General features: G+C 44.1%; 1 protein-coding gene across 4 annotated transcripts in view; it reads left to right on the forward strand.

Annotated features, from left to right (window-relative positions):
- ANKRD44 (ankyrin repeat domain 44) overlaps positions 3,350-25,776 on the forward strand; it is a 314,072-nt gene continuing 291,645 nt past the window's right edge. For all 4 annotated transcript variants that reach the window (XM_018061342.1, XM_018061357.1, XM_018061350.1 and 1 more), the window contains exon 1: positions 3,350-3,573. In XM_018061342.1, the coding sequence (XP_017916831.1) occupies positions 3,547-3,573 (27 nt within the window). In that variant the 5' untranslated portion in view covers positions 3,350-3,546. The remainder of the gene's footprint in view (positions 3,574-25,776) is intronic.

Below are 25,776 nucleotides of genomic sequence, written 5' to 3' on the forward strand. Positions count from 1 at the left end.
ATGATATTAGTGAATAGACAAACCGACAACAGCACTGAAGAACTTCATAGATGCAAAAAAAGGAAACTATTTTGTGTTTGAGGGAAGCCTTGGAAAGATGTCTTTTTGTCTCTGTGCATCACTGAGGACTGTGGAAGCCAGGAGAGTGCTTTCTTGTCTGTGTGATCTGAATCCCAAGTCCATGGTTAGATAATAAAAGGGAGAATGCCAAGCAAATGCTACCACCCCTCATTTCTCAAATAGACTCTTGGGGAGGCTCTGAAAGTGGGGAGGAAGAGTCCACATTTGATTTATGAATTAAGGGTAGATAGGGAGGAAAGTTATGACCAACCTAGATAGCATATTCAAAAGCAGAGATATTACTTTGCCAACAAAGGTCCGTGTAGTCAAGGCTGTGGTTTTTCCAGTGGTCATGTATGGATGTGAGAGTTGGACTGTGAAGAAGGCTGAGTGCCAAAGAATTGATGCTTTTGAAGTGTGGTGTTTGGAGAAGACTCTTGAGAGTCCCTTGGACTGCAAGGAGATCCAACCAGTCCCTCCTAAAGGAGATCGGTCCTGGGTGTTCATTGGAAGGACTGATGCTGAAGCTGAAACTCCAATACTTTGGCCACCTCATGCGAAGAGTTGACTCATTGGAAAAGACCCTGATGCTGGGAGGGATTGGAGGCAGGAGGAGAAGGGGACGACAGAGGATGAGATGGCTGGATGGCATCACCAACTTGATGGACATGAGTTTGAGTGGACTCCGGGAGTTAGTGATGGACAGGGAGGCCTGGCGTGCTGTGATTCATGGGGTCGCAAAGAGTCAGACACGACTGAGCGACTGAACTGAACTGACTGTAGTTTCGGTTTGCTGCTCAATGTAGGTTTATTCCATGACATGCCAGGGGCACGTGGGTCAGCCTGGGAGCAGCACCCCATCCACTTGCCCACTTAACTCTTCCTCTGGCAGAATCTCAACTCTTGTCACTTTCTCAGGGAAACCCATCTTCACCTACCAGCCTGGCTTGATTCCTCAGTCATGGATTTCTTTACAAGTATTTTTTTCCCCTGTGAACCCTTATCTCAGTCTGTAATTACATTCATTAGTGGTGATTATTTATGTCCAACATCTCCTGACTAGGTATCTTGGATGTTTATGCTCCCCCTTTCATATTGTGTCTATCCAGCATCTGGTGCAAAGTCAGCACTCAGTACATAGTTGTTGAATGACTAAGTGTGCATGCATGCTAAGTTGCTTCAGTCCTGTTCCACTCTTTGCGACTCTATGGACTGTAGCTCACCAGGCTCCTCTGTCCATGGGGATTCTCCAGGCAGCAAGAATCTGGAATGGGTTGCCATTTCCTTCCCCAGGAATGAATAAGTATTTGCTCCAAATTCCACAAGTATTCAGTTCAGTTCAGTTCAGTCGCTCAGTCGTGTCCGACTCTTTGTGACCCCATGAATCGCAGCACGCCAGGCCTCCCTGTCCATCACCAACTCCCGGAGTTTACTCAGACTCACGTCCATCGAGTCCGTGATGCCATCCAGCCATCTCATCCTCTGTCGTCCTCTTCTCCTCCTGCCCCCAATCCCTCTCAGCATCAAAGTCTTTTCCAGTGAGTCAACTCTTCGCATGAGGTGGCCAAAGTACTGGAGCTTCAGCTTTAGCATCATTCCCGCCAAAGAAATCCCAGGGCTGATCTCCTTCAGAATGGACTGGTTGGATCTCCTTGCAGTCCAAGGGACTCTCAAAAGTCTTCTCCAACACCACAGTTCAAAAGCATCCATTCTTTGGCGCTCAGCCTTCTTCACAGTCCAACTCTCACATCCATACATGACCACAGGAAAAACCATAGCCTTGACTAGATGGACCTTAGTCGGCAAAGTAATGTCTCTGCTTTTGAATATGCTATCTAGGTTGGTCATAACTTTTCTTCCAAGGAGTGTCTTTTAATTCCATGGCTGCAGTCACCATCTGCAGTGATTTTGGAGCCCCCCAAAATAAAGTCTGACACTGTTTCCACTGTTTCCCCATCTATTTGCCATGAAGTGATGGGACCAGATGCCATGATCTTCATTTTCTGAATGTTGAGCTGTAAGCCAACTTTTTCACTCTCCTCTTTCACTTTCATCAGGAGGCTTTTTAGTTCTTCTTCACTTTCTGCCATAAGGGTGGTGTCATCTGCATATCTGGTGTTATAGATATTTCTCCCAGCAATCTTGATTCCAGCCTGTGTTTCTTCCAGTCCAGCGTTTCTCATGGTGTACTCTGCATATAAATGAAATAAGCAGGGTGACAATATACAGCCTTGACGCACTCCTTTTCCTATTTGGAACCAGTCTGTTGTTCCATGTCCAGTTCTAACTGTTGCTTTCTGACCTGCATACAGATTTCTCAAGAGGCAGGTCAGGTGGTCTGGTTAACACTTTACTATGATTACATATACTACTGTTGTGTGTGTGTCCCATGCTCTTTTACAACTGGGTCTTCTATCTGTTGAAGAGTAGGGTAACTGGATTTTGCAGAAATGAGTGGGTCAACTGGTGGAAACCCTCAAAAACCCAATTAACGCAGCAGTACAAGACCTTTTCTTCTCCTGTAACGTTGCTCCATCTTCTTCGTCCCCAAATCAAAACCCAGTGTTTGAATTTAACGATGGGGTTCTGCGTGTCTAGCAGGGAGGTAGCTGGAGAACAAGGTGAAAGGGCCAGAGCCCCCCGTCCCTACCCTCCAAGCGTTTCACAAAAACTAGCTAAAGAATGAGTCAGGGTCTCCTTGTATTAAACAAAGAGAGCACCAGCCTTGCGGTCCCTGACCAGGTGGGATGATTTGAAGAGCTGGGCGGATTCCGGACTAGGGAGAGGTTTAGAGGAAGGCGTGTGGTCCAATCTCCTGATTTGAAATTGGCTACAAGTGAATGCAGCCTTTATTGCCCCTCGGGTGTATCCACAGGGAGTGCTCACGAGGTTGTGTGTGTGTGTGTGTGGGGGGGGGTGTGTGTGAGACAGGGCGAGGGGAGGGGTCACGATCAGCAACCCCCCACCCCTCCCCAGCCCGGGGGCCTCTAAACGTGCACGCTCTGCGTGGGGGGCAGCGTGGGCGACCGGGGGGCCCGGTCCCGCTAGCCCGCGCGCAGTGTGCAGGTGCCGAAAGCAGGCGGCAGTCTGACCCCACCGTGGCGCGCCCGGTGCGGGAGCCTGGGAGCACCCTGAGCCGCGGGCTGCGAGGCGCGGCCGCGGGCGGCAGGAGGCAGCGTCGGCCCAGGCGGCGCGGCGGCGAGCGAGGCAGCGCGCGGTGATGTCAGTGGCGGCCCGGCTGGCAGCAGCCGGTACTTCCTGTATAAAGGCGGGCGGGCTCGGCTGCAAACCCTACTAGCCAGTGTCAGCCTCTCGGCGGGAGGAGGAGGAGAAGGCGGAGGAGGAGGAGGAGCAGGGGGAGGGCTGTCAAATTCGGGAGCCAGATTTTTTTCCCTTCCCTTGGCAATCCCTTCCGCTTCCCCGGCTCCTGGCGTGACATCTGCGGACCGGGGACCTGTATGTGTGTGCGCGCGAAGGAGCGGAAGAATGGCAGTGCTCAAACTCACCGACCAGGTAGGGGGCGGCGGCGCCGGCGGGCGGGACGCGCGGGCGCAGGGCGGCGCGGAGCCCCGGCAGGGGGATGGGGGCGCGGCACGGAGCGCGCCCGCGAGCTGTTTACTCGCGGCGAAGGGGAGGAGTGTGTGCGGCCGCCGGCTGCTCCGAAAGCCGGCGGCTGCAGCCCTCCTCCCCGGCTCGGTCCCCGCCCTGGGCCGTCGGAACTGCGCGCTCGGCTCGGCGGCTGGGGCGCCCCGGGGGCTGGGGAAGGGGCGGCGGGGCTCTAGCTGGCGTGCGGGGGTGCGTTGTCCACGGGCCCGGGCTGGGCAGGGGGAGGGGAGGCTCGAGGTGCTCCTCCGGCGCTGCGCAGCTTGGGCTCCGCCAGCCCGGGCGGGCGGGAGAGAGGCTGGTGCGCGCCGCCGGGAAGAGGAAGGTGGATGGAGAGGGAGAAGGATCGCAGCCTGGGACCCTTTTCCCAGCCAAGCTGGAGACCGGCCCAGACCGCGGCTCTTGTGTGGCCGGGCTGTCTTTATCCTTTTGACGTGACACCCTGACTTCCTCTTTGGTAGCCCAGGGGCTGTGTGTGCGTCGTGCACGATGGAGATCTCAGGCACGGCTGTCCCTAGAGGAGGTGAAGTTCGGCCCGGGGTTCCACTCACAGTCGGTGGGCTACCCTCTGCCTGTGTTGATGAGCTTTGTCGCTTTCCGGCTAAGCCACAGCACGGGGTAGCTCTAGAGCCCTTTGCTTGGAGAGGTGGGGATGTTTGCTAGCTCGGTTGACAGTCCTCGCTGGAGGTCTGAGGCACGAGACACCCCTACCTTTGCGGACGCTGCAGCTCTGAGGGCATTGACACAAGCGCCCAGCCAAGTTGTATGACAAAACTCTGTAACTCCTCCTACGAAAAAAGGAAACAGCTTCCTTTTATTTCTTTTGCCATTTATTCATGGATAGTGAAATGAACATTGTTTTGAGGTCCTGGTAGGCGGAGAGGCAGACTTGACTTTGACACAGGCGGTCAAACATGCCAGCCCTTGGTGTTTAAACATCTCATGCTTCTCAAGTGGGTTGCATCTGGTGCCTCCCTGTCCTCAGTATCCAGCCAGAACTTCCTGAGACTTAAGTGCAATCAATCACCACAGTAATTTGTTATCCTGCCTTTAGAGTCAAAGTTTTGCTTTGCTTTCTGTATTTACAGGCTTTAAAAATTTTCTTTTTATATGGGGGAGGGATCACTGAATTAAAATGAACCTTACTGTTAAATTTAGCAGGAGGAGCAGCTGGTAGTGATGAATCTATTTGTTTCCATTGGTTCCAGAGCATTTAAGAGTACTTGTAAGTTGATATTAGTTTAGCCCTCCCCCCAACCCCCCACCTTTTAGTCACATACTTTGACAACTGTTAGACATTTGTTTTAAATCTTTCGATTTTAGTCTGCCTTGGTCATGTTATCTTTTGCCATTGCAAGTTACTATATTTCTCTGTTAATTTCTAAATATTCATCTTCAAAGTACACAAAATGCTTCTAATAGGTGTTGTCATTTTCACATACACAAAAGAATTTTACATAGAACTTTAGAGCTGGAAGGGATGCCAAAGGTGATCTTCATCCAAATCCTTAATTTTTTAACAAAGAAACTGAGGTCTAGACAAGAGAAGCAAGTCTTCCTCAAGGACACAGCTCTTGGACTTGTAGGGCAGAGATGCACTCCTGTCTCCTGCCTTCCAGATTCCTGTCCTTTCTTCTAGGGATGGTTGATATCTCCTGCTGTCTTATCATCAGCTGTGTTGAAAGGCTGACAAGGCATCCTCTGCTAAATCAGGATCAACCCTGGTGAAAAGTATTTTTTGATTTTAGAAAGTTATTCTCCAGGACTTGTCCGAGTAGAACTTTTCAAAGAGTTTCTCTTTTAAAGTGTTTTTGAATACATCCCCACCCTTCCCCCAACAAACTAGTGTCACTGTGGAGGGCAAGAAAGGGTTGTATAACGTTTATTTGATTCCATCTCCTGATGCATAACAGGAAACTAAGGAGTTCTAAGATTCATGGACACCTAGAAGTTGACAGCCTATGGGGCAAAGCCTGAGGGAGAGGAGGTGGACTGGGTGGGGTAGAGTGGTGAACAATTATGGTTTCTGGGAGGCCTTAGGTCCAGGAACTGTGTGGTCTTTCTTGCCTTATATAGTCTTACCTTTCAGTTTGAAACTCTAAATTCTTAGAAGCTGGTTCTTAACCTCATCAGAGGCTTAAAATCCTTTGCTTAAACTCCTACTACAGGAGCTTTGCTTCACCGTTATGGTAGGGAACCACCTGCTTCAGATCTGGACCTTACGAGTTTGTAGAAATGGCTCGCTCTCCACTCAGCTGTGTATTAAAACAATCACGTGTTAATTCTCTCTCATTTTTTTAATGCCCTGTTTGCAAGGTGGATCTTGTTTTTGTCAAAGTTCTTGGACTTTTAGTATGAAGACACATTCTTGTGTTAATAACCTGAATCACTAGTTGTCTTGGGTTTTTTGTTTTATTATTTAGATTTTTGTTTTTGAGTTTTATAATTCATTTAATTGACATAACTGGTTTATAATAGATAAGTTTCATGTGTATATGAAAGAATTGGCATTTCCTGTCCTGCTGAAACTGGGTGCAGGAGCTTGCTGGCGATGGTGGTCACCTCCTCGGTAGTCAGTCCCTCGCTGACATCTCTGTCATGCAAGAGGAGGAAAATGCCTTTTCCTAGCTCTGTTTTGGGAGAGTTAAAAGAAAGGAGGAAGGGAGAGGCAAGTGTGGGGTTTAGTTTTTTTTTTCTTTTTTCACTATGAAAAGGAACTAGGAGCTATTGCTGCAAATAGACTTGGCATTGAGCACTTCTGCATTTGTAACTGTGTCTCTTCTGTTTTCCCCTTCACACAATACACATCATTTTTCTTACAGCGTTAGGGGGGCTGATCTTCCTGATTTGCCAAGACTGAGGGGTTTTCAAGGATATGGGACTTTTGGTACTAAAACCAGGAGATTCTAGGCAAATCAGGACAAGCTGATCACCCTATACAGCACAGAACACACTCACCTATGTAATTAACATAACAAGGTAATTATTTCCTCATCGATGGATATTGGGATTTTATTTATATCTTTATAAAGTGAGATAATTTTAAGTTTGGGAAGAATTTCTTTACATCTAAATGTAATACATCTTAGTTATAGATGTGAAATTCCTTGCAATATTGAACTTTATGGGATGAGGGGGGTGTTCTTTATGTCATATAGTGAAGACATTGCAGTGATTTTAAGAATGTCATATCTGGCCTGGTACCTCCTCCCCAAAGTTTTTCAAAGTTCTGAAGCAGAATGGTAAGTTCTGTCGGACCTTTGAAATGTTCACCATTCTTTCCTGAATTTGCTAATGACAGCAGAATGCCATCTCCTTCTCTAGGATTCTTGCTGTAGGTGGCCCTTTTTGGAGCTTCCTGCCTGGAGGCCTTCTGGTTTGGTGTCCTCTTGCCAAGTCCTGGCTCATATTTTAGTCACTCACCTCCTTGCCAAAGGCAATGGCTGGCAGCTGTGGCAGTGGCAAGAAACTGGAAATCCTGCAACTTTGAAAGCAGTGTTTCTAGACCATAGTGTGGGGCACATTACATATTTTACTGGGCTGCCCTTGTCCTCCCAGCAGCGCTGGGCTTATAGCAAACTCTGTGTCCAGTCCTGCCTTCAGCAGAGAAGGGAAAATAAAAGCTTCATTCTTTGGACCCTTCTCTGGTTGTTTTGAGATGCAGTCACGTGGTTTGGGGAGTGCACTTGAGGACTGGTGTTTCATGGCAGAGACCTAATAATGGCTTACATTATTGTGATCTTATTATATGCTGGGCCCTTGCCGTGAATCATCTGTCTTAATCTTCACAGCCATACAAGGAGGTAGGTGGTGGTGTGATTCCTGCTTTACAGATGAATAAAGAGGCTAATTGACTTGTTTGAGGTCACTCACCCAGTATGTGATGGAGTGCAGTGTCCTGCACAGCGGTCTGATTGCACAGGTGGGGCTCTAACCACATGGCTGTACTTACAATAGTTGAAAGGGCAGTGTAGCTGAAGCCCTTACAGATGCCTGCTCTTATTTACCGGGAAGCCATCAGGTGAGCCAGACTCCCACAGTAGGTATGGCAGAGTCAGGAGCTGTTCTGAGGTCTCTACTCCTGCCAGACTAGTGCCTGACTTATCCTGTTTGCCTTTCACCTCCCTACCCTAGAGAATGATGTGTTGATTGGTGAGTTGGTGATTGTTTTTTTCTTGGTCATTAGTAAATGAACTATGATCATTGTAGAAAAATCAGAAAGCTAGATAACCAAAAAGAAAACCTGTTTAAACCATCTGAAGTCTCTATATCTGTATACTCAGAGCTATGATATACTTCCCTCTAGTCTTCTGTCTAGGTAGCCAGGTGAGAATTTAAAATTTCTACCTGATGATATCTTTCTCTTGAGCATAAAGGTTATACCTATGATGTTTAGACCAATGGCTTTTCCAAATAAATTGAAATTTATGCCTGCCAATACGCAACTGGCTGCTTTAGTGTAGATACAACAGCGGTACACAAGGTCTAGCCCTGGATTGACTGAAACTTTTTTTTAAGGTTTCAACTTTTACTTCCTCTTTTTCTCTAAACAGAGAGTAAATATAAACTAAAAAAAGGCGCACTTGTTTGTGCCAGCAACAGGCCTGAAACATTTTTTAAAATGATTCCTTCTTTTTAAAGGAATGGCTTCTTTTGTTATCAATATAATGTGAATTTTATAGGTGAAAGTAGAACATGAAATAATTTAAAAACAGGGGCTACAGAGATCTGATAATCTGTGGTTTCCAAACTTGCATAAACTATGGTTCTTTTTGTTTTTTTTTCCCCAAGGAAAATTCCATATTGAAGCTCAATATATAATAGAAGTTGGTGGGAGTAGTAACAGGGTCCTTTCAAGGATTATTTGTGTTTAGTATTATTTGAAAATGCCCTGTAAAACTGCTGGTGACTGGGTCAGTTTTTTTTTCCCCCCTGAAACACTATGGACTTAAAAAACAGATATGTGTTTATGGTTGATTAGGAGTTATATAGAACATGGATGGCCATATTATTTTGATTCAAACTGGGACACCTTTGAGAATGATACAGGGTACTATTAACTATTAGGTTGAGGAAACAGGTGTGGCTGTCCCCAGTAAACCTGGACACATGGTCACACCACTTAGACTATGTTTGCTCACTTCAGACTTAACAGTAATAGTGAGACTAGTCACTCGCTTTGCAGTCGGATTTATACTGAAGCAGGTATAATAAAGACTGTTTTATGACCTTATGTAAGGCCAGAGTTGGAAATTGGGTTTGTTCTCCTACGTTAGCTTTGACCAGCTAGCTGGGAACAGGTGGGTGTGGGGTGCGGGAGGGAGGTTGCAGGAGGGATATGTCAGCAGCACTGTGGCTCTTGCAGCCGGAGATGGGGAAGGTGTGGTGATTGATGATCATTGTTTGCTGTGGACATGGGATAAGGGAGGGGTGACATATGTTGTGCCTCAGCCAACCCTTGGCCAGTCAGGTTAGCCTCTGTGAGCCTGCTGCTGCTGCTAAGTCGCTTCAGTCGTGTCCGAGTCTGTGCGACCCCATAGACGGCAGCCCACCAGGTTCCCCCGTCCCTGGGATTCTCCAGGCAAGAACACTGGAGTGAGTTGCCATTTCCTTCTCCAAGGCATGAAAGTGAAAGTGAAGTCACTCAGTCATGTCCGACTCTTCGACTCCATGGACTGCAGCCTACCAGGCTCCTCTGTCCATGGGATTTTCCAGGCAAGAGTACTGGAGTGGGTTGCCATTGCCTTCTCCCTGTAGGCCTGAGGCTCCTCTTTATAAATGAAGAGAGTGGACTGGCTGCCTCTCCAGTGCCCAGGCTCCACCCCCTTTGCTGTGTGACATACCCCTCCATGGGTGGTGGTGATGCTGGTGGTATAGTGGCCAAGGAGGGTGTATGCAGATGAACTCTTAATTGAGCTCCCCAGGTGACCAAGTCAAATAGTTAACATCCAGTTCCAAAGTCAATAATTTGGAAACTGATTCCTGCCCTGTCCCCCAGTTTTATTTTATAGATAATCCAAGATTATCTAAGATTATTCATTTTATAGATGATCAATTTTATTGACTATTCCCTGGTGGCTCAGATGGTAAAGCGTCTATCTACAATGCGGGAGACCCGGGTTCGAGCCCTGGGTTGGGAAGATCCCCTGGAGAAGGAAATGGCAATCCACTCCAGTACTGTTGCCTGGAAAATCCCATGGACAGAGAAGCCCAGTACGCTACAGTCTATGGGGTTGCAAAGACTTGGCATGACTGAACGACTTCACTTCACTTTTACTACCCTTTGGCCAACATCATCTTTGCCTTGTGCTTCGCCATCAGAAGTTAGGAGAGCAGGTTTTTTTTTCAGTGTTCATGCTTCTAAGAGAGTTGGTAGCCCAAGTGGTTGAAATTAATGACTCACAACTCTAGTTTTTTATGATGATATCATAACTTTTAACGGTTCTTTCACTTGTCTCTCCTTTTGAAAACAAAATTGTCTAGTACTCTGTTAATTGGGCCAAGCAAAGAAAATAATCATGTAGTCCACCTTTGGGCCATTTTAAGCTCTACTAAGTCAATGTTTGCTTATATTTCTTGGTTCTCGTTTGTCTCTAATCCCCTCCTTCACCCTCCTGTGTAACTTTCTAAGGTATATATGTATATATTTTTAAATTGTATTTATTTATTTGGCTGTTCTGGTCTTTGTTGCCTGTGGTCTCTTCTCTAGTTGTGGCAAGTGAGGGCTGCTCTAGTTGCGGTTTGTGGGCTTCTCACTGTAGTGGCTGCTTTTGTTGCAGAGCATGGACGCTAGAGCGCAGGCCCAATAGTTGTGGTGCACTGGCTTAGTTGCTCCACAGCATGTGGGATCTTCCTGGATCAGAGATCGAACCCATGTCTCATGCAACATTTAATCACAGTTATAACCTGTTTCTAAAGATTTCTATGCTAAATTGCTTTAATTTTGCTTTCATTTATTTTAAAAACAACTCTTGACTAGGAATGCAAAGATCTGGATTCTACTCATGGTTCTTTTTCTCTCCAGTTGTGCAGCTTTGGACAACTCCTGGCATTAGTTTCTTTGTTGCATGGGAGTGGGTGGGTGGAGAGTCTTCTAAATTCTTCCAGCATTTTAACATTCTGAGAGAGCAGCACCCCAGGTACTTCAGTATCAACCTCTTCTAAACTCATGGAATCTGGTTTCAAAATGTATCTGCCTTCCATGAACTTCTGATTTTCCTTCCAGCACCCACAGTTCTGCCGAAGAATCAGGGGTCCTTTCCCCTAAAATGCCATCTTTTAGGGCATGTTCAGAACCCTTAGGGCTTTTCTCAGTGTGGCCTTTGAGACTCCTTGAGCCTCTTGTGAGCAAGGGGAGCGAACTTGTAGACCCCAGGTTTTTCTGTTGAGAGCTGTGGTGAGCTGGGGCCGCTGTAGTCTTCAGCAGAGGGGGCTGCTTTAGCAAACAGCTTGGATTCGCTTAATCCTGTTCTGTTGAACTCCACCATAACATCTGGTTCTAACAAGTCTGTTTCTCAACCATTGGCCCCACCCAGATACTGTGTGCAATGGACCCAAAGACCACAGATTTTCACAAGAAGGGAATTCCTACATACGATCAATGTTCTCTGTATGGTAGGTACGCTCAGTCTGTGGAGGAAACTTGTTTTGGTATCTAAGACTGGCAGAATGAAGAGAAAGATGGGACGTGAACACAGGACAAGTGTTACAACAGAAAGCCAGGCAGAAATTCAGGTTAACTGAGACAAGTCCACCAACCAATTATTGTTAAACAGTGGTCTCCAAGAGAAGAGGGGGTACCTCCACTCCAGGGGTGAGTGGGATGTCTTACTGAGTTTGAGAAAGGAAATATTAGAATATTTCTTTTAAAAATCCTTAATTATTTTTTATTTTTAACATATGTTGTATACCAGCACTACAAAAGCCTCTCAGCTCTCCTTTCCACTTTTTGCCACCTTGTCCAAACTATCTCTTAGATTATTGCAGTAGCAGTCTGATCAATCTTCCCCATCCAGCCTTGGCCCCTGGACTCTATTCAGCATAGCTGTCAGTGGGATGGATCTGAGATCATGTAGCTTCCCTGTTCAAAGTCCTCCAGTCTCAGCCAGAGTAAAACCTGTTGTCTGGGGTGTCACACCGGGTCCCCTCCACTCACCTCTGCCATTCACCTGTGCAGCCATGTCTCTTCTCCTCTCTCCCTGGCTCCAGCACACCAGCCTCCTCACTGTTCAGTGTGTAATAGAGCTCTGCTGAGCACAGCCCTTAACATTCGGGTGTTGCTGTGTGCCAGCAACCTGCCCAGCCCATCCCAGCCCACTTCACGTTGGAACTGTTAGCGGTCCTGCTCAGCCATTGGTCAGCACCACAGTGGGCCCTGCCTACAAACAGCCAACTGTCAATGAGCTACCATTAGTGGTCCTGCTCAGCAATTGGTCAGCACAATGGGGCCCGTCCCCCAAGGAGCTAACAGTCAACAAGCCACGGTTAGTCGGCCATTCAGCTAATAGTTGGTGGGCGTGGTGGTTGTCAGGTGGGGAGTGAGGTAAGAGACTGATACCAGCCTTCTCCCTGGAGCCTTCCAGCACACCCACTGGCTTCTGGTTAGCAGGTGCGCTGGGGGGCCCAGGGAACATTCTGGGTGCTCTGTCCTGCAGGGCTCCAGAGCCCTCACCAAGGCCACCCACTAGCCTTGGCCCAGGCCTTGAGGCAGCAGTGAAGCTCGCCCCAATCCCTGTCTCTGCAACCTAATAGCAGCAGCAGTCTGCATAGGTTGCAGTCTGTGGGATCTGCATTCCCCCTACCCTGCTTTGGGTGGCCTGAGGAACCTGAGGGCCAGCTGTGTCCTGGGCGCCCAGCTTCATCATTGATAATGGCTGGGCAAGACGTGGGGACCTGGCCCTGAGGGAGCTGCCAGCTGAGATCTCTCTTCTCTTAGCCAGGATCTGGACCTCGAAGGGTGAAATTTGAGCCTTGGGACTTTGTCCTTTCTTGTCAGAATGGAGAATAACATTTGGCGAAGATTTGCAGGAACATTGTTACCTGACCATGGCTTGACTTCAAGAGCAAAGGATCTGATACCAAGAAGTTTGCAACAAATAACCAGGCACCTCCCTCACCTTTCCTAGAAAGGAGCTTTAATAAAAGCTTTTGGGGAGTTTGGGGTTTTAAAGGCATGTGCCACCCGTCTCCTTGGCATGGCCCTGCAGTGAACCTTGCTCTGTTCCAAGCTCGGTTCTGGCATTGTTTGACCTCACTGTGCTTTGGGCACAGGTACAGGGTTTCAGTAACAGTTGGTCATGCCAGGTGCACTTCTGCCTCAGGCCCGACTTCCTAAATGCTCAACAGAATGAACAACAACAACAAAAGTCTTTATTAATTACAAGCATTTAGAATAGTGTAATGCACACAGTGAATGCTCAATAACTATTTAAGTGAAATAAATATGTATATATGTGTATATATGTTCATGTTCAAAAGATTTTTACTCATGAGGTACTCAAAAATTTGGAAAAGCTTCTGTAAGCAGAGCTTCTTGGGTTTCCATTCAAAACTAAATTTTTGGCCCCAGTTCAGTTCAGTTGCTCAGTCATGTCTGACTTTGTGACCCCATGGACTGCAGCACGCCAGGCTTCCCTGTCCATCACCAGCTCCCGGAGCCTGCTCAAACTCATGTCGATTGCATTAGTGATGCCATCCAACCATCTCATCTTCTGTCATACCCTTCTTCTCCTGCTTTCAGTCCTTCCCAGCATCAAGGTCTTTTCCAATGAGTTGGTTCTTTGCATCAGGTGGCCAAAGTATTGGAGTTTCAGCTTCAGCATCAATCTTTCCAATGAATATTCAGGACTGGTTTCCTTTATGATTGACTGGTTTGATCTTCTTGCAGTCCAAGGGCCTCTCAAGAGTCTTCTCCAACACCACAGTTCAAAAGCATCAGTTTTTCAGCACTCAGCTTTCTTTATAGTCCAGCTTTCACATCCATACATCCATTGGCCCCATCAGAAGATAAAATATCATTTTTGGTCTTTTTTTTTTTCTTGTTTCCTCTCTTTTTAAATTTGGATGGAGATAGGTTTACATTGTATTTAGTTATGAGCAAGTTCCATTTCTTCACAGGGAAAGTATCAGGGTGACACTAGGAAAAGGGATCCTAAATATTTTGGGAAGGGACACTCACACCCATGGCAAAGTGTATCTTCCATGTATTCAAACCATCAAGGAGTGTTTGAACTCCATCTCCGTGGCAGTAACTCTGTTGGAGTCCTCTACTCCTCTTCTTTCCATAAAGAATAAGAACAGATAAGACTAGAGAGAATTGGTAATGAGGAGACAAGATAATGGGGAAACAGTGGAAACAGTGGCTGACTTTTTTTGGGCTCCGAAATCACTGCAGATGGTGGTTGCAGCCATGAAATTAAAAGACGCTTACTCCTTGGAAGGAAAGTTATGACCAACCTAGACAGCATATTAAAAAGCAGAGACATTGTTTTGTCAACAAAAGTCTGTCTAGTTAAGGCTGTGGTTTTTCCAGTAGTCATGTATGGATGTGAGAGTTGGACTGTAAAGAAAGCTGAACACAGAAGAATTGCTGCTTTTGAACTGTAGTGTTGGAGAAGACTCTTGAAAGTCTCTTGGACTGCAAGGAGATCCAACCAGTCCATCCTAAAGGAGATCAGTCCTGGGTGTTCACTGGAAGAACTGATGTTGAAGCTGAAGCTCTAATACTTTGGCCACCTGATGTGAAAAGCTGACTCATTTGAAAAGACCCTGATGCTGGGAACGATTGAGGGCAGGAGGAGAAGGGGACGGCAGAGGATGAGATGGCTGGATGGCATCACCCACTCAATGGACATGAGTTTGGGTAAACTCCAGGAGTTGGTGATGGACAGAGAGGCCTGGTGTGCTGTGGTTCATGGGGTTGCAAAGAGTCAGATACAACTGAGCAACTGAACTGAAGACAAGTTAATACTCATGCTTTATGTGATTTGATCCTAATAACATCTCTATGAAAGACTGGCTGTTATCATTCTATTTTACAGATGATGAAAAAGATCTGAGAGGTTAAGTAATTATGAGTCTGTGATTCAACACATTTGGGCAAGCCTGACTTCAAGTACACATTCTTAGCCACTGTGCTTCTAGACTCCTGAAATAGGTATAGCATCACAAGAGACCTTTTTCCCCATGGAACTCATGGTCTTGTTAGAGATGACCTTGAATGCCTTGTATACGGAAGACCTTCCTCAAATCTTTATTTAATACATGTGTACTATTATTCTCAAAACAGCTATAGTGCAGGTTTAGACTACATTTTCGGGGTACTAATTAGGGACTCCAGGAGTCTAGAAATGGGTAAAGGTTTCCAGGAGCTAGAGTGAGTGCAACTGGTCCTTGAAGAAAGAAATTATTTAAGCAGCAAGTTGTGGGTGGAAGGCATCCCAGATGAGTGGCATACCATATATTTGAGGACTGTGTATTTACTGAAGCACCGGGTTCATTCTAGTAGGGCAGAAGAACTAAAGGAAGAGATAGTTAATGTGCAAACTTGATAGGAGAGGTGTATGTATATTATTAATAACGAATCTTTCTCACTTGAGTTCTTCTGATAGGTACTATGTGTCCTCTCTTGGAGACCTACATGAGTTTGCATTTGGACAGAGCTCATTATTTCCATTTGTTGCTTAGGCATAATCTTTTAAAAACTAACTTGTACCCCAGTTTGTTCCAAAAGTACTATAGCATAAGGTAAGGTGTTACCTATGGGTCTTCTGTCTCCATGACACCCTCTAGTACTTGAATAGAATGTTGCATATATTACTTGTCATGGCAAGTTTTTTGGACAGACATGTGTCCTGGAGTAGCATGGACCTCACTGAAAGAGACTGGATAGTCTTCATGGTGTGGGACATTGATGGAATAATGTAGTAGGTCTAGAGATGGCCTGTTTTTAACCTGATACAGTAAAAAACAGTAATTATTTGTTGTTGTGCTGGGCTTTTGTTGCTGCGTGGGCTTTTCTCTAGTTGCGGCGAGCAGGGGTTACTCTGCAGTTGCCGCGCACAGGCTTCTCACTGTTGGCTTCTCTTGTTATGGAGCGCGGGCTCTGGGGCGCTCGGGCTTCAGCAGTTGCGGTTCCCGGGCTCTAGAGCACAGGCTCAGTAGCTGTGGCGTATGGGCTTAGTTGCTCCACGGCATGTGGGATTTTCCCGGACTAGGCAGCAAATCTGTGTCTCTAGCATTTGAAGGTGGATTCTTTACCACTGAGCCACCAGGGAAGCCTTAATACATTTTCTAAGTTAAAAAATGTTGACTATGGGGATTCTACAAGACCTCATTTCTTAAAAAAAAAAAAAAAAGGGCAAGAAAAAAGAAAGATGGAGGGGAAATATATAGATTAAATGAGAATTAAGACTAATTGGATTCTGATGCAAACTAACATACTTCTAAGAGATGGTTGGAGACATTTGGATCCTGACTGGCTCTTTGATGACTTAAAGTATGATTATGGTATTGTGGTTATGTTTAAAAAGAGGATCCTTATCATAGAAAACAAGAAATCCCCCACAAACCCTTAATATTTGACCAGGACACTTAAAATATTTCAGTGACTTACTCTTTCTGGAAATGGTTTCCCTTTCTTTCACTTCTTCTGGCTCCTTTTGTGCCCCTTCTGAGCCCTTCACTCTCACTTGATGGAGTATCTTCAGTTGAATTTTTAGAATCCTTTTGATTGTCAGAAAAGCACACAGTTCTGCTAGTTTTGTTGACTAAAGCAGTTTGCTTCTGAGTTAGTTGTGAGGTTCACCCCACCTGTTGACTTAGTCAAAGTGGCCCTCATGACTCCAGTCAAGATATTTGAGTATCTGCCTTAAAGTCACAGGAAGACCAGGCTTGTTTTTGTGAACTCTTTCAGGGTAAGGTTTTTCCAGAGCAATTTGAGATACTAGAGTTGCCAAAAATCATTTTGTTACATTAACATTTTAACCTCATTTCTATTTAATTCCGGTAGTTTTTTTAAGACAGCAAGCAGTTATAGGGCTCTATTTTAATGACCCTGCTGTCCCCACCCTCCCCGCAGCCTCTCTTCTTACCTGAACTGGAAATGGGTGTTGCTCCTTGCTCCAGGGATTTCAGTGTTTCTTTAGGCGTGCTGAAATATCTTCATTTATTTCTGCAAGTGTGAAAATCTTTCCCTGTCCTTCTTAATGGAGTCCAGATATCAGAATAGACTATAAACTTGAGAAATGGCCAGCTACAACTTGAATAAATGATTCTGTCATGAAGTCATTTAGAAGGCAAGTGAATGGGGTTTTAGGTGCCTAGGAGCCTCAGTACAATTATGTCTTGGGGCCCATGAAGTGCATGTAATGTTTAACTGCTAATGCTCCTTTTCTTAGCAGTCAAGAAGGAATAATCTTGTTTTGAGGAGCTCTGTTCTTTAGCAAAGAGTCTTATGTCAAGTTTCTAGGGTACTCTTTTCTGTATTTAAAATGTTTTAAAATGTTGTGACATCACAATGAGCAATTTCCAAAAATATTACATGGGAGTGGCATAGTTAAAAGGATCCTTAAATCGATACCTGGAAATCTGGGCTGTAAGAACATCTCTGCTCCTAACTAGCTGTATCAGTCTTGCCATGACACCACTTTCCTTGATGATAAAATAGGTGTAATAAATACTTGATGGGAAAGTTGTGGAAATCAAGTGAGAAAAGCCTTTGTCCAGCAAGTGGCTTACAGTAGGCACTCAGTAGTCTTTGATCTCTAGTTGGTTCCTCTTCTGTCAGATTGAAGAGACTAGCTCTCTAGAGTCAATTTCAGCTCTTTAATTTCAATTAAAATATGATTTTGATTATGTTTTAAGTTTATGCCTATTTATCTGGTCAGCTTTCTCTCTAGCTTAAACAATGTTAGTAGGAAGTGTTTTATTATTGTGAAATCTCTATCCAGAGATTTGAATTGTAGCATTTTGGTCCTTCTTTTTTCTTTCATTTTAAACACATCAATTCACTTAATTTGAAGAATCTTATGTTTAGATAGGAGAATAATTGTGCATTGAAAAAATTCTGAGGTGTTTGCAGTCATTCTTGATTTAAGTTGTCAAAAAGAACTGAAAATTACTTATAAGAATGCCACTTCCTCTTCACAGAAGTATATAATGGTGTCTTTTCTGAGGAAGTGTGTAAGAACAAAATAGTTGATAGAGCAATCTTCGTAAAATATCATCATAATGGAATTTCTAAAAAACACTGGTAGCACTGGTGTAAAACTTCAAGCCTTGAATGAATAGGATAGAAAACCCTAAATTTCTCTGGAAAAAAAACACTTAAAAGAGATGATAGATCCTTTGTAAAAAGTCACTTTAATTTGGAGTCTTTTTTTTCTCTTAAAACTACAGAATGCTATTTAGAGAGGAGGTAAATTAATCATTGAATACATGTGTGTATTTTAATTTTAAAGTGTATTTCAGTTGAGTTTATACCCAGTGAAAGTATAGGGCAAAATAAAAAGAGTGAAGGGAAAATGAAAATAAGAATTGTTACAGTCCCTTCTCCAGGGGTTTGAACCTAGGTCTCCTGCATTGAAGGTGGATTCTTTACCATTTGAGCCATCAGAGACGCCCCACCAAAAAAAGAAAAAAGAGAAGATTAAAGAAAGAAAAATATTAATAGGAAGAGACAAACATTTTAAAAAAGAGGGAAGGAAGTAGGTATGAGAGGGAGGTTGACCATGTTGGTTTCTGAGATGCTGTTGGGCATGCTGTTGAAGGTAGGTTGAAGCTGGCCGTCCTTTCTCTACTCTGTTCTTTAAAATAATTTTTAACATTGATCTCTGCTCTTTGGCCACATTGACCTTTTTTCTTGGAGTTCTAGGATCAGGATAACCAAAGTGGAGGTTGTAATTTGGCTGCAGAAGAAATGAGCAGGGCTGTGTACCCAGAAGACCGGAGTCAGGCTGATGGGTATCTGGCTCATCTTTGGGTCCTCACTGCTGATACAGAACCCTCAGAATCAGTGTGCTGCTGCTAAGTCGCTTCAGTCGTGTCCGACTCTGTGCGACCCCATAGACGGCAGCCTACCAGGCTCCCCCGTCCCTGGGATTCTCCAGGCAAGAACGCTGGGGTGGGTTGCCATTTCCTTCTCCAGTGCATGAAAGTGAAAAGTGAAAGTGAAGTCTCTCAGTCCAGAGTACTGGAGTGGGGTGCCATTGCCTTCTCCCAGAATCAGTGTAGTGGGCAGGCAACTGATATATTGTTTTACCTAGTGGGTGGGCAGGTATTGAAGGCTGCTATTGCTGGTGACTAGTTTGCTGTGACATCTCTGGTGTTGAACACCCACTGCCTGTCCATTTGAGTTGAACTCAAGACGGGCATTTCTTCATCACTGCTTTACCTTTCAATTAGCCTTTCCTGAGGTCTAATTCTCACCTCCATTTCTGTTGTGAATTTGCTGGGAGATCCTGGTGGTCATCACACCTCTCTGGGCCTCAGTTTCCTTTATGTGCTAAGGACATTGACTAAGATGAGCTGACCCCCCCCCCCCATCCAATCTTCTATGACATTGACTCAGAGGCTGGCAGACCACTCACTGTGCACAGGCCAGGTTCAGCCTACCGCCTACATGGCCTGTGAGAAGAACAGGTTTTACATTTTTAAGTGGTTGAAAGAGATCAAAGAGTAATATTTTGACGCACATGAAAATTATATGACATTCACATTTCAGAGTCCATAAATAAAACAGAATCTAGCCTCCCTCATTTGTTTATGTACTGTCTGTGGGGTGCTTTCAGGCCATGAGAGGGCAGTCCTTGTGACAGAGCCTATATGACCTGCAGCATTGAAAATATTTACTGACTCTTTGCAGAAAGTCTGCCAACCCTTGCTCTAATGCAAGCACACACTTGGAAATTTCTTCAGAAATTGAGGGCTGCCCTCTTACAGTCTTGGTATTACCTAAACTGAACTTTAAGTTAGATTTAATTAGATTAAGATGCGGGAGTCTTGCCTTTATTTTTTTTCCAGGAGAAAGCAGAAGCTTAGTTAGCTTTTGTCGTATGCTTTTAATTAAAAAAAAAAAAAAAAAAACCTCTTTAAACAGTTTGTTTGTACTCAGACTTTTTTCCCTCCCTCTAGGAATCACTATAGAAAAGGAAGTCATGTGTTTATATTTTAAATGATTTGCCTTTTAAACTGGATTTTTAAATTCCACATGTGGGCTCAGAAACAGTTAAAATATACTTTTGATACTCCAAGAGAGCCAAGACAGGGGAGGAGAACTTTACTGCTTATTTTTAAGAGCAAAACAGAAATCTTAATATTATTTCCCATTGTGTGCTAAAAATACTATCTTTAGTTTCTTTGAGTAGGAACTCCAGATTAATGTGGGCATGAAAATGGTTTTAGTTTTATAAAGAGCCAGTTTAAACAATTAAGTAATTTAAAGGATATAGTTAACTTTTACAAATGGAGATTATAAATTTAAGAAATAAATATCAATAGTATCTACTTATCTGATATTTCTGACTCTTCTAGAAAGTTCTCTCTGAAGCTAAGTCTGATAGTTTCTGTGTGCATTATGAGTTTGGGTGAGTGTGTATGTTTTTGTGTGGTTTCCAATGTGCATGTCATTATAGTTGTAAAGAGAATTTACGTTCTATTCTTGCACTTTCAGAGCCATTTGAGTTATTCTAAAACTCTTCCTGTGCCAGTTCTCTTTGATCTTGGGAGAAGATGGGCACCTTGAATTGGTTAATGAGGAGCAGAAGGGTGGTCAGTCAACTCACGTCATCTTTTTAAAAAAAAATAATTTAACTGGAGGATAATCACAATATTGTGGTTTTTCATCTAAAAGTTAACTTCATTTTTCTCTTCTGAGCCTATAGAGAGAAAGAATTAAGACTGTAGGGACTTGTTTAAGAAGATTTGTGAGGAAATTCTTGTAGTGCATAACTTTAGAAAACATTGATAGAAACTTTGTATCTAAAGTATCCGAAGACTTCCACCATTTTCTGAACAGTATTATAAAGCATGTGGAGGAGGCACGTGAACTCTAGAATCCTCATTTTTCAGAGGGAGAAACCGAGGCCGCTGGATGTTGCTTGGCTTACTGACTCTCAGTCGGGGTAGACTTCTTGTTTTTCCCCTAGCTCAGCCTGCGGTGCATTTCGTTTGCCTATCCTGTTCTTAAACAGCACTTGTGAAACCGTGTGTCACTTCTACAGTTATATTTAGGATACAGCTTGAAACACTGTATAAACACCCCAGGACAGAGTGCTGAAGTCTGCCGCCTGATAATTATTATGTGGTTCTAGAGTCATGTCATCTGTACCGTCCAGATCAGAATTGTTATCACCCACTTCTAAGCTGGTCTAGAAGAGTGAGCCCACTGTGTATAGGGCTGAAAGAATATTGCCTCATGTTCAACTTTGGGTGAATAACTGTGATACACTGAAGGCCATAGAAATTCATTCTTGTTTGAAAACACTTGTGACTGGGAGAATTGCTGAAAGACTAAGGGTTTCCCATGCCCTCACCCCCAGAACACCTCTGCAGTGTTCTTTGTTTTTTGAATTTCATGGGAAATATCTGAAATTGCCATCTGAAGAGAATGTTTTTCACGGAACTGTCTAATCTTCAGACATGCCTAAATACAGACGTATTTAATGAGTACTTTCATTTTCCTTCTCACATGGACTCGGCAAGTTTTGTGGTGGTTGAGCCTCTCACTTCTGGTTTTAAGCCATTTTTAGCTCCTTGATTAGTGTGGGGCTTGGGAAGGTGGAAGCTAAGCCATTTATTTGCCCTTCTCTTCTAGGGGAAAGTGTTTGTGCCTCCCGCTTTTCAGTGTGCAGGGCTCTGGCGAGCCTGATAGTAGGCTATCAGCAACTACTAATTGAATGAATGAATGATCCAGCGCCAGTTTCTGCTGCTGTGTTTTCTCCTTCCCCACCATCCTTCCTGGTTCCTTCCTACTCTCTTTCCTCTTTCTGAAATCATTAAAATGAAGCCAGAAAGGATAGGATGTGATTAAGATTTTGTTATATAAATAGCCCTAGTAAAAGGATTGGTGGTGGAAAATATTGCCAAAGTGTTTTAGTGGATGTTTTCCCCTTGATTCCCTGTTAAATAGGAATAATCAAGAATTGTGTGACTGATGGCCCATTGTGTCATGATGTGAACAGATCTGAAATAGCCTCTCCCTAAGTCCCCACCCTCAGTCAAGGAAATAGTACAGGAGGAAATGTTTGGTTATCATCTTTTTTTTTTTTTTTAATATTTGCAAGATTTTAGATGGGCTTTAACCAAAACAGCTCTTTAAAGACTTGCACAGGAAGTCACTGTTAGTGTGGGTGTTTGATTTAAAGTATTGAACTTATTCAGGCCCAAAAGAGGCAGAATATGATTTCCACCATTGATCCTGCGGGGACCAAACGGAGGGCCAAGCTGGGTCATCTAATGATGCTTAAGAACAGCTCTGCAACATTCTTTATTCTCAACTTTCGCCTCTGAAAGATTTTTATAACTATGTTTTCCCTTGCACATTTTTTAGGTTTTCATTATAAAGTTAGAAAGCTACAAAGGATGTGATTCCTAGTATAATGTAAATATTGACTTTTAAAATAAAGTTATTACTGTTTAAAACGCAAAGAAGGGAATTTAAACACGTTGTGATTTGATATACTCCATCATCACTTAAAAATACAGGAACAAGCAGTTTAATAGTAGGAACTTTTTATATTGTTCCTTTTCCTCCTTGAATTCATACTTCCATTCTACTTTCTCACACAGGATTTTACCAAACATAATGTGTCCAAAAAAAACCCACTCTGATTATCCAGTGATGCTTTGCAATAAAAATATGATCCTAAGGTGGTAAGAATTTAATAGATTTCTGGATTGAGTTTATCTATATGAACAATTTGTCAAAACATAAACATATTATAAAGTTTGATAAATTATTAACAAAATATGTGAAGTCAGACATTCTTGTTTGAAATGCTTTTCTTAATCTCTGGATGAGGCTTGCTTTCTTGTTTTAAGTTAATTCACATTTGTGGAGAATGTAATTGCTGGGATGGTATGGGGTGTTCTTCAGAGAAAGCTCTCTTGACCTGCAGTATTTTGAATGTGCCCGTTTATTGGCACCAGCAAGTTTAACACCTTGCAGTCAGTTCCCGCAGTCAGAGTCAGAATGTGTGAGGGTTAAGTCTGCCTTTTGTCACGTGGGAAAAGAAAGATCCTCAAGAGAGAGATGTGAAGAAGCAGTAAAAAGCAGGAAAAAAAGCACACTCCTGAACCACACGGAGAAGGCAATGGCAACCCACTCCAGTACTCTTGCCTGGAAAATCCCATGGATGGAGGAGCCTGGTAGGCTGTAGTCCCTGGGGTCGTGGAGAGTTGGACACGACTGGGCGACTTCACTTTCACTTTTCACTTTCATGCATTGGAGAAGGAAATGGCAACCCACTCCAGTGTTCTTGCCTGGAGAATCACAGGGACATCGGAGCCTGGTGGGCTTCTGTCTATGGGGTCGCACAGAGTCTGCCACAACTGAAACGACTTAGCAGCAGCAGCAGCCTGAACCACAGTTCAGTTCAGTCCAGTTGCTCAGTCGTGTCTGACTCTTTGCGACCCCATGGACTGCAGCACAGCAGGCTTCCCTGTCCATCACCAACTCCCAGAGCTTGCTCATCCTCATGTCCATAGGGTCAGTGATGCCATCCAGCCATCTCATCTTCTGTCTTTCCCTTCTTCTCCTGCCTTCAATCTTTCCTAGCATCAGGGTCTTTTCCAATGAGTCAGTTCTTCGCATCAGGTGGCCAAAGTATTGAAGTTTCAGCTTCAACATCAGTCCTCCAAATGAACACCCAGGACTGATCTCCTTTAGGATGGACTGGTTGGATCTCCTTGCAGGCCAAGGGACTCTCAAGAGTCTTCCCCAACACCACAGTTCAAAAGCATCAATTCTTCTGTGCTCAGCTTTCTTTATGGTCCAACTCTCACATCTGTACCTGACCACTGGAAAAACCATGGCTTTGACTAGATGGAGCTTTGTTGTTAGATGCCTTTTGGAAAGGTAGACACTTGGAAGCCAAGGATGTAGACCATGATTTCTACACACAGCCTGTACCTGCAAACCTCTCCCTGAAGCTTCCCATGTTCCAGGGGTGCAGGGTCCCTGCATGAAGCCACTCCTTGAGAGATGAGGCAACGCTGGAAGAGATGATGTCATCATGGGGGGTGACCTGTGCATCCCTGTGCTCCCAGAGTCCCATCCATTGGCCAGCTGGGTCACCTCAGGTGTGAATGAGATATTCTAGTCAATTCTCCTAGGCAGTATATCTCCTTTGTAAAGCTTGTGTTTACAATTTTGAAAAACTGGACTCATGTGTTAAAATGAACTTTTGAAGGTAAGGTTGGCTGCTGCTGCTAATCACTTTAGTCATGTCCGACTCTGTGCGACCCCATGGACGGCAGCCCACCAGGCTCCCCTGTCCCTGGGATTCTTCAGGCAAGAATACTGGAGTGGGTTGCCATTTCCTTCTCCAATGCATGAAAGTGAAAATTGAAAGTAAAGTCGCTCAGTCGTGTCCGACTCTTTGTGACTCCATGGACTGCAGTCCACCAGGCTCCTCCATCCATGGGATTTTCCAGGCAAGAGTACTGGAGTGGGGTGCCATTGCCTTCTCTGAAGGTAAGGTGGAGGGGTATGTAGTAGGGCTTTACATATATTCTCACTTAGAAGATTTTTAAACTAATTAACCCAAATAACATTTCTTTTATCATCTCTGTGTTTCTGAAGGTTAATTCTAGTAACTAGATCCTTGATGAAATGTTTGTTTCATGTGTATGGATGTTTTGAGAACTTATCCCTCTGACTTGTGAAACTCTGATGCTTGGGAAGACTCCTCTCATGTGTTGAATCTGGTGTCTGTATGCTCCTCTGCGTATTCAACTCTGTACCATAGTAATTGCAGGATGTTAGTTAGCAATGGTGTTTCTCATTAAAATTTAAAGTTTAATTAGAATTTGATGTCTTGGGAAGCTCATTTATTATATTTAAAGACCTTTTTGTTGTTGTTCAGTCGCTCAGTCATGTCCAACTCTGTGACCCCATGGACTGCAGCACTCCAGGCTTCCCTGTCCTTCACCATCTCCTGGAGCTTGCTCACACTTGTATCCATTCAGTCGGTGATGCCATCCAGCCCGTCTCGTCCTCTGTCGTCCCCTTCTCCTCCTGTCTTCAATCTTTCTCAGCATCAGGGTCTTTTCAAATGAGTTGGCCCTTCACATCAGGTGGCCAAAGTATTGGAGCTTCAGCATCAGTCCTTCCAATGAATATTCAGGATTGATTTCCTTTAGGATTGACTGCTTTGATCTCTCTGAAGTCCAAAGGACTCTCAAAGAGTCTTCTCCAACACCCTTAAAGACCTAGATTTCTGCTTTTGTAACATTTTTTAGCAAAGCAGCTGCTTGTGGGAGTACATCTGATAGTTATTTAGTTCGTCCATTCTGAAATTAGCTAACAAATCCCCTGATTCTTTAAGATGGAAATAGATATTATATCTGGGAAGTTATTTTACCAAAAATGAGGTGAGATATCTAGACATAAAATTAAAAATGCTGTACTTACTGGTGGTATGTGTATGTTGAATGGCTTTGCCTGGCATTTCTGTGCAGTATTTCAACAGTGTCAAACATGGCTCTTCAAAGAGAATGCTCGTCTTCTGATGCCTAGTGTTGCTGGTTCCTCTTGCTCATCTCCAGGCCAAACAGAAACACATCTGTTCTGCCAAGTATTCTGTGACGCCACAAGACAGGCGCGACAGCACAGTGACTTTTCTTTACACTTTTTTTCTGGCGACAGGAGTTTTAACCTCTTCCTCAAGTATTCTACCTATATTTTTTATTTCAGTTGGAGGATATATACTTGAATATATACCTGTAATTACTTAGACTGTGTAGCAATGTTACTACTTCTTTAAACAAAGATTTTGTTTTTTAGAACAGTTTTGGGTTTACAGCAGAAAAGAGCCAAAACGAGAGTTCTACTATACTCCCGGCCACCTATCCTGACAACCTCATCCCCTCGCAGCATATGGAACAAGGGTGGTA

This window comes from Capra hircus, chromosome 2 (assembly GCF_001704415.2).
Source record: "Capra hircus breed San Clemente chromosome 2, ASM170441v1, whole genome shotgun sequence".
NCBI lineage: Eukaryota > Metazoa > Chordata > Mammalia > Artiodactyla > Bovidae > Capra > Capra hircus.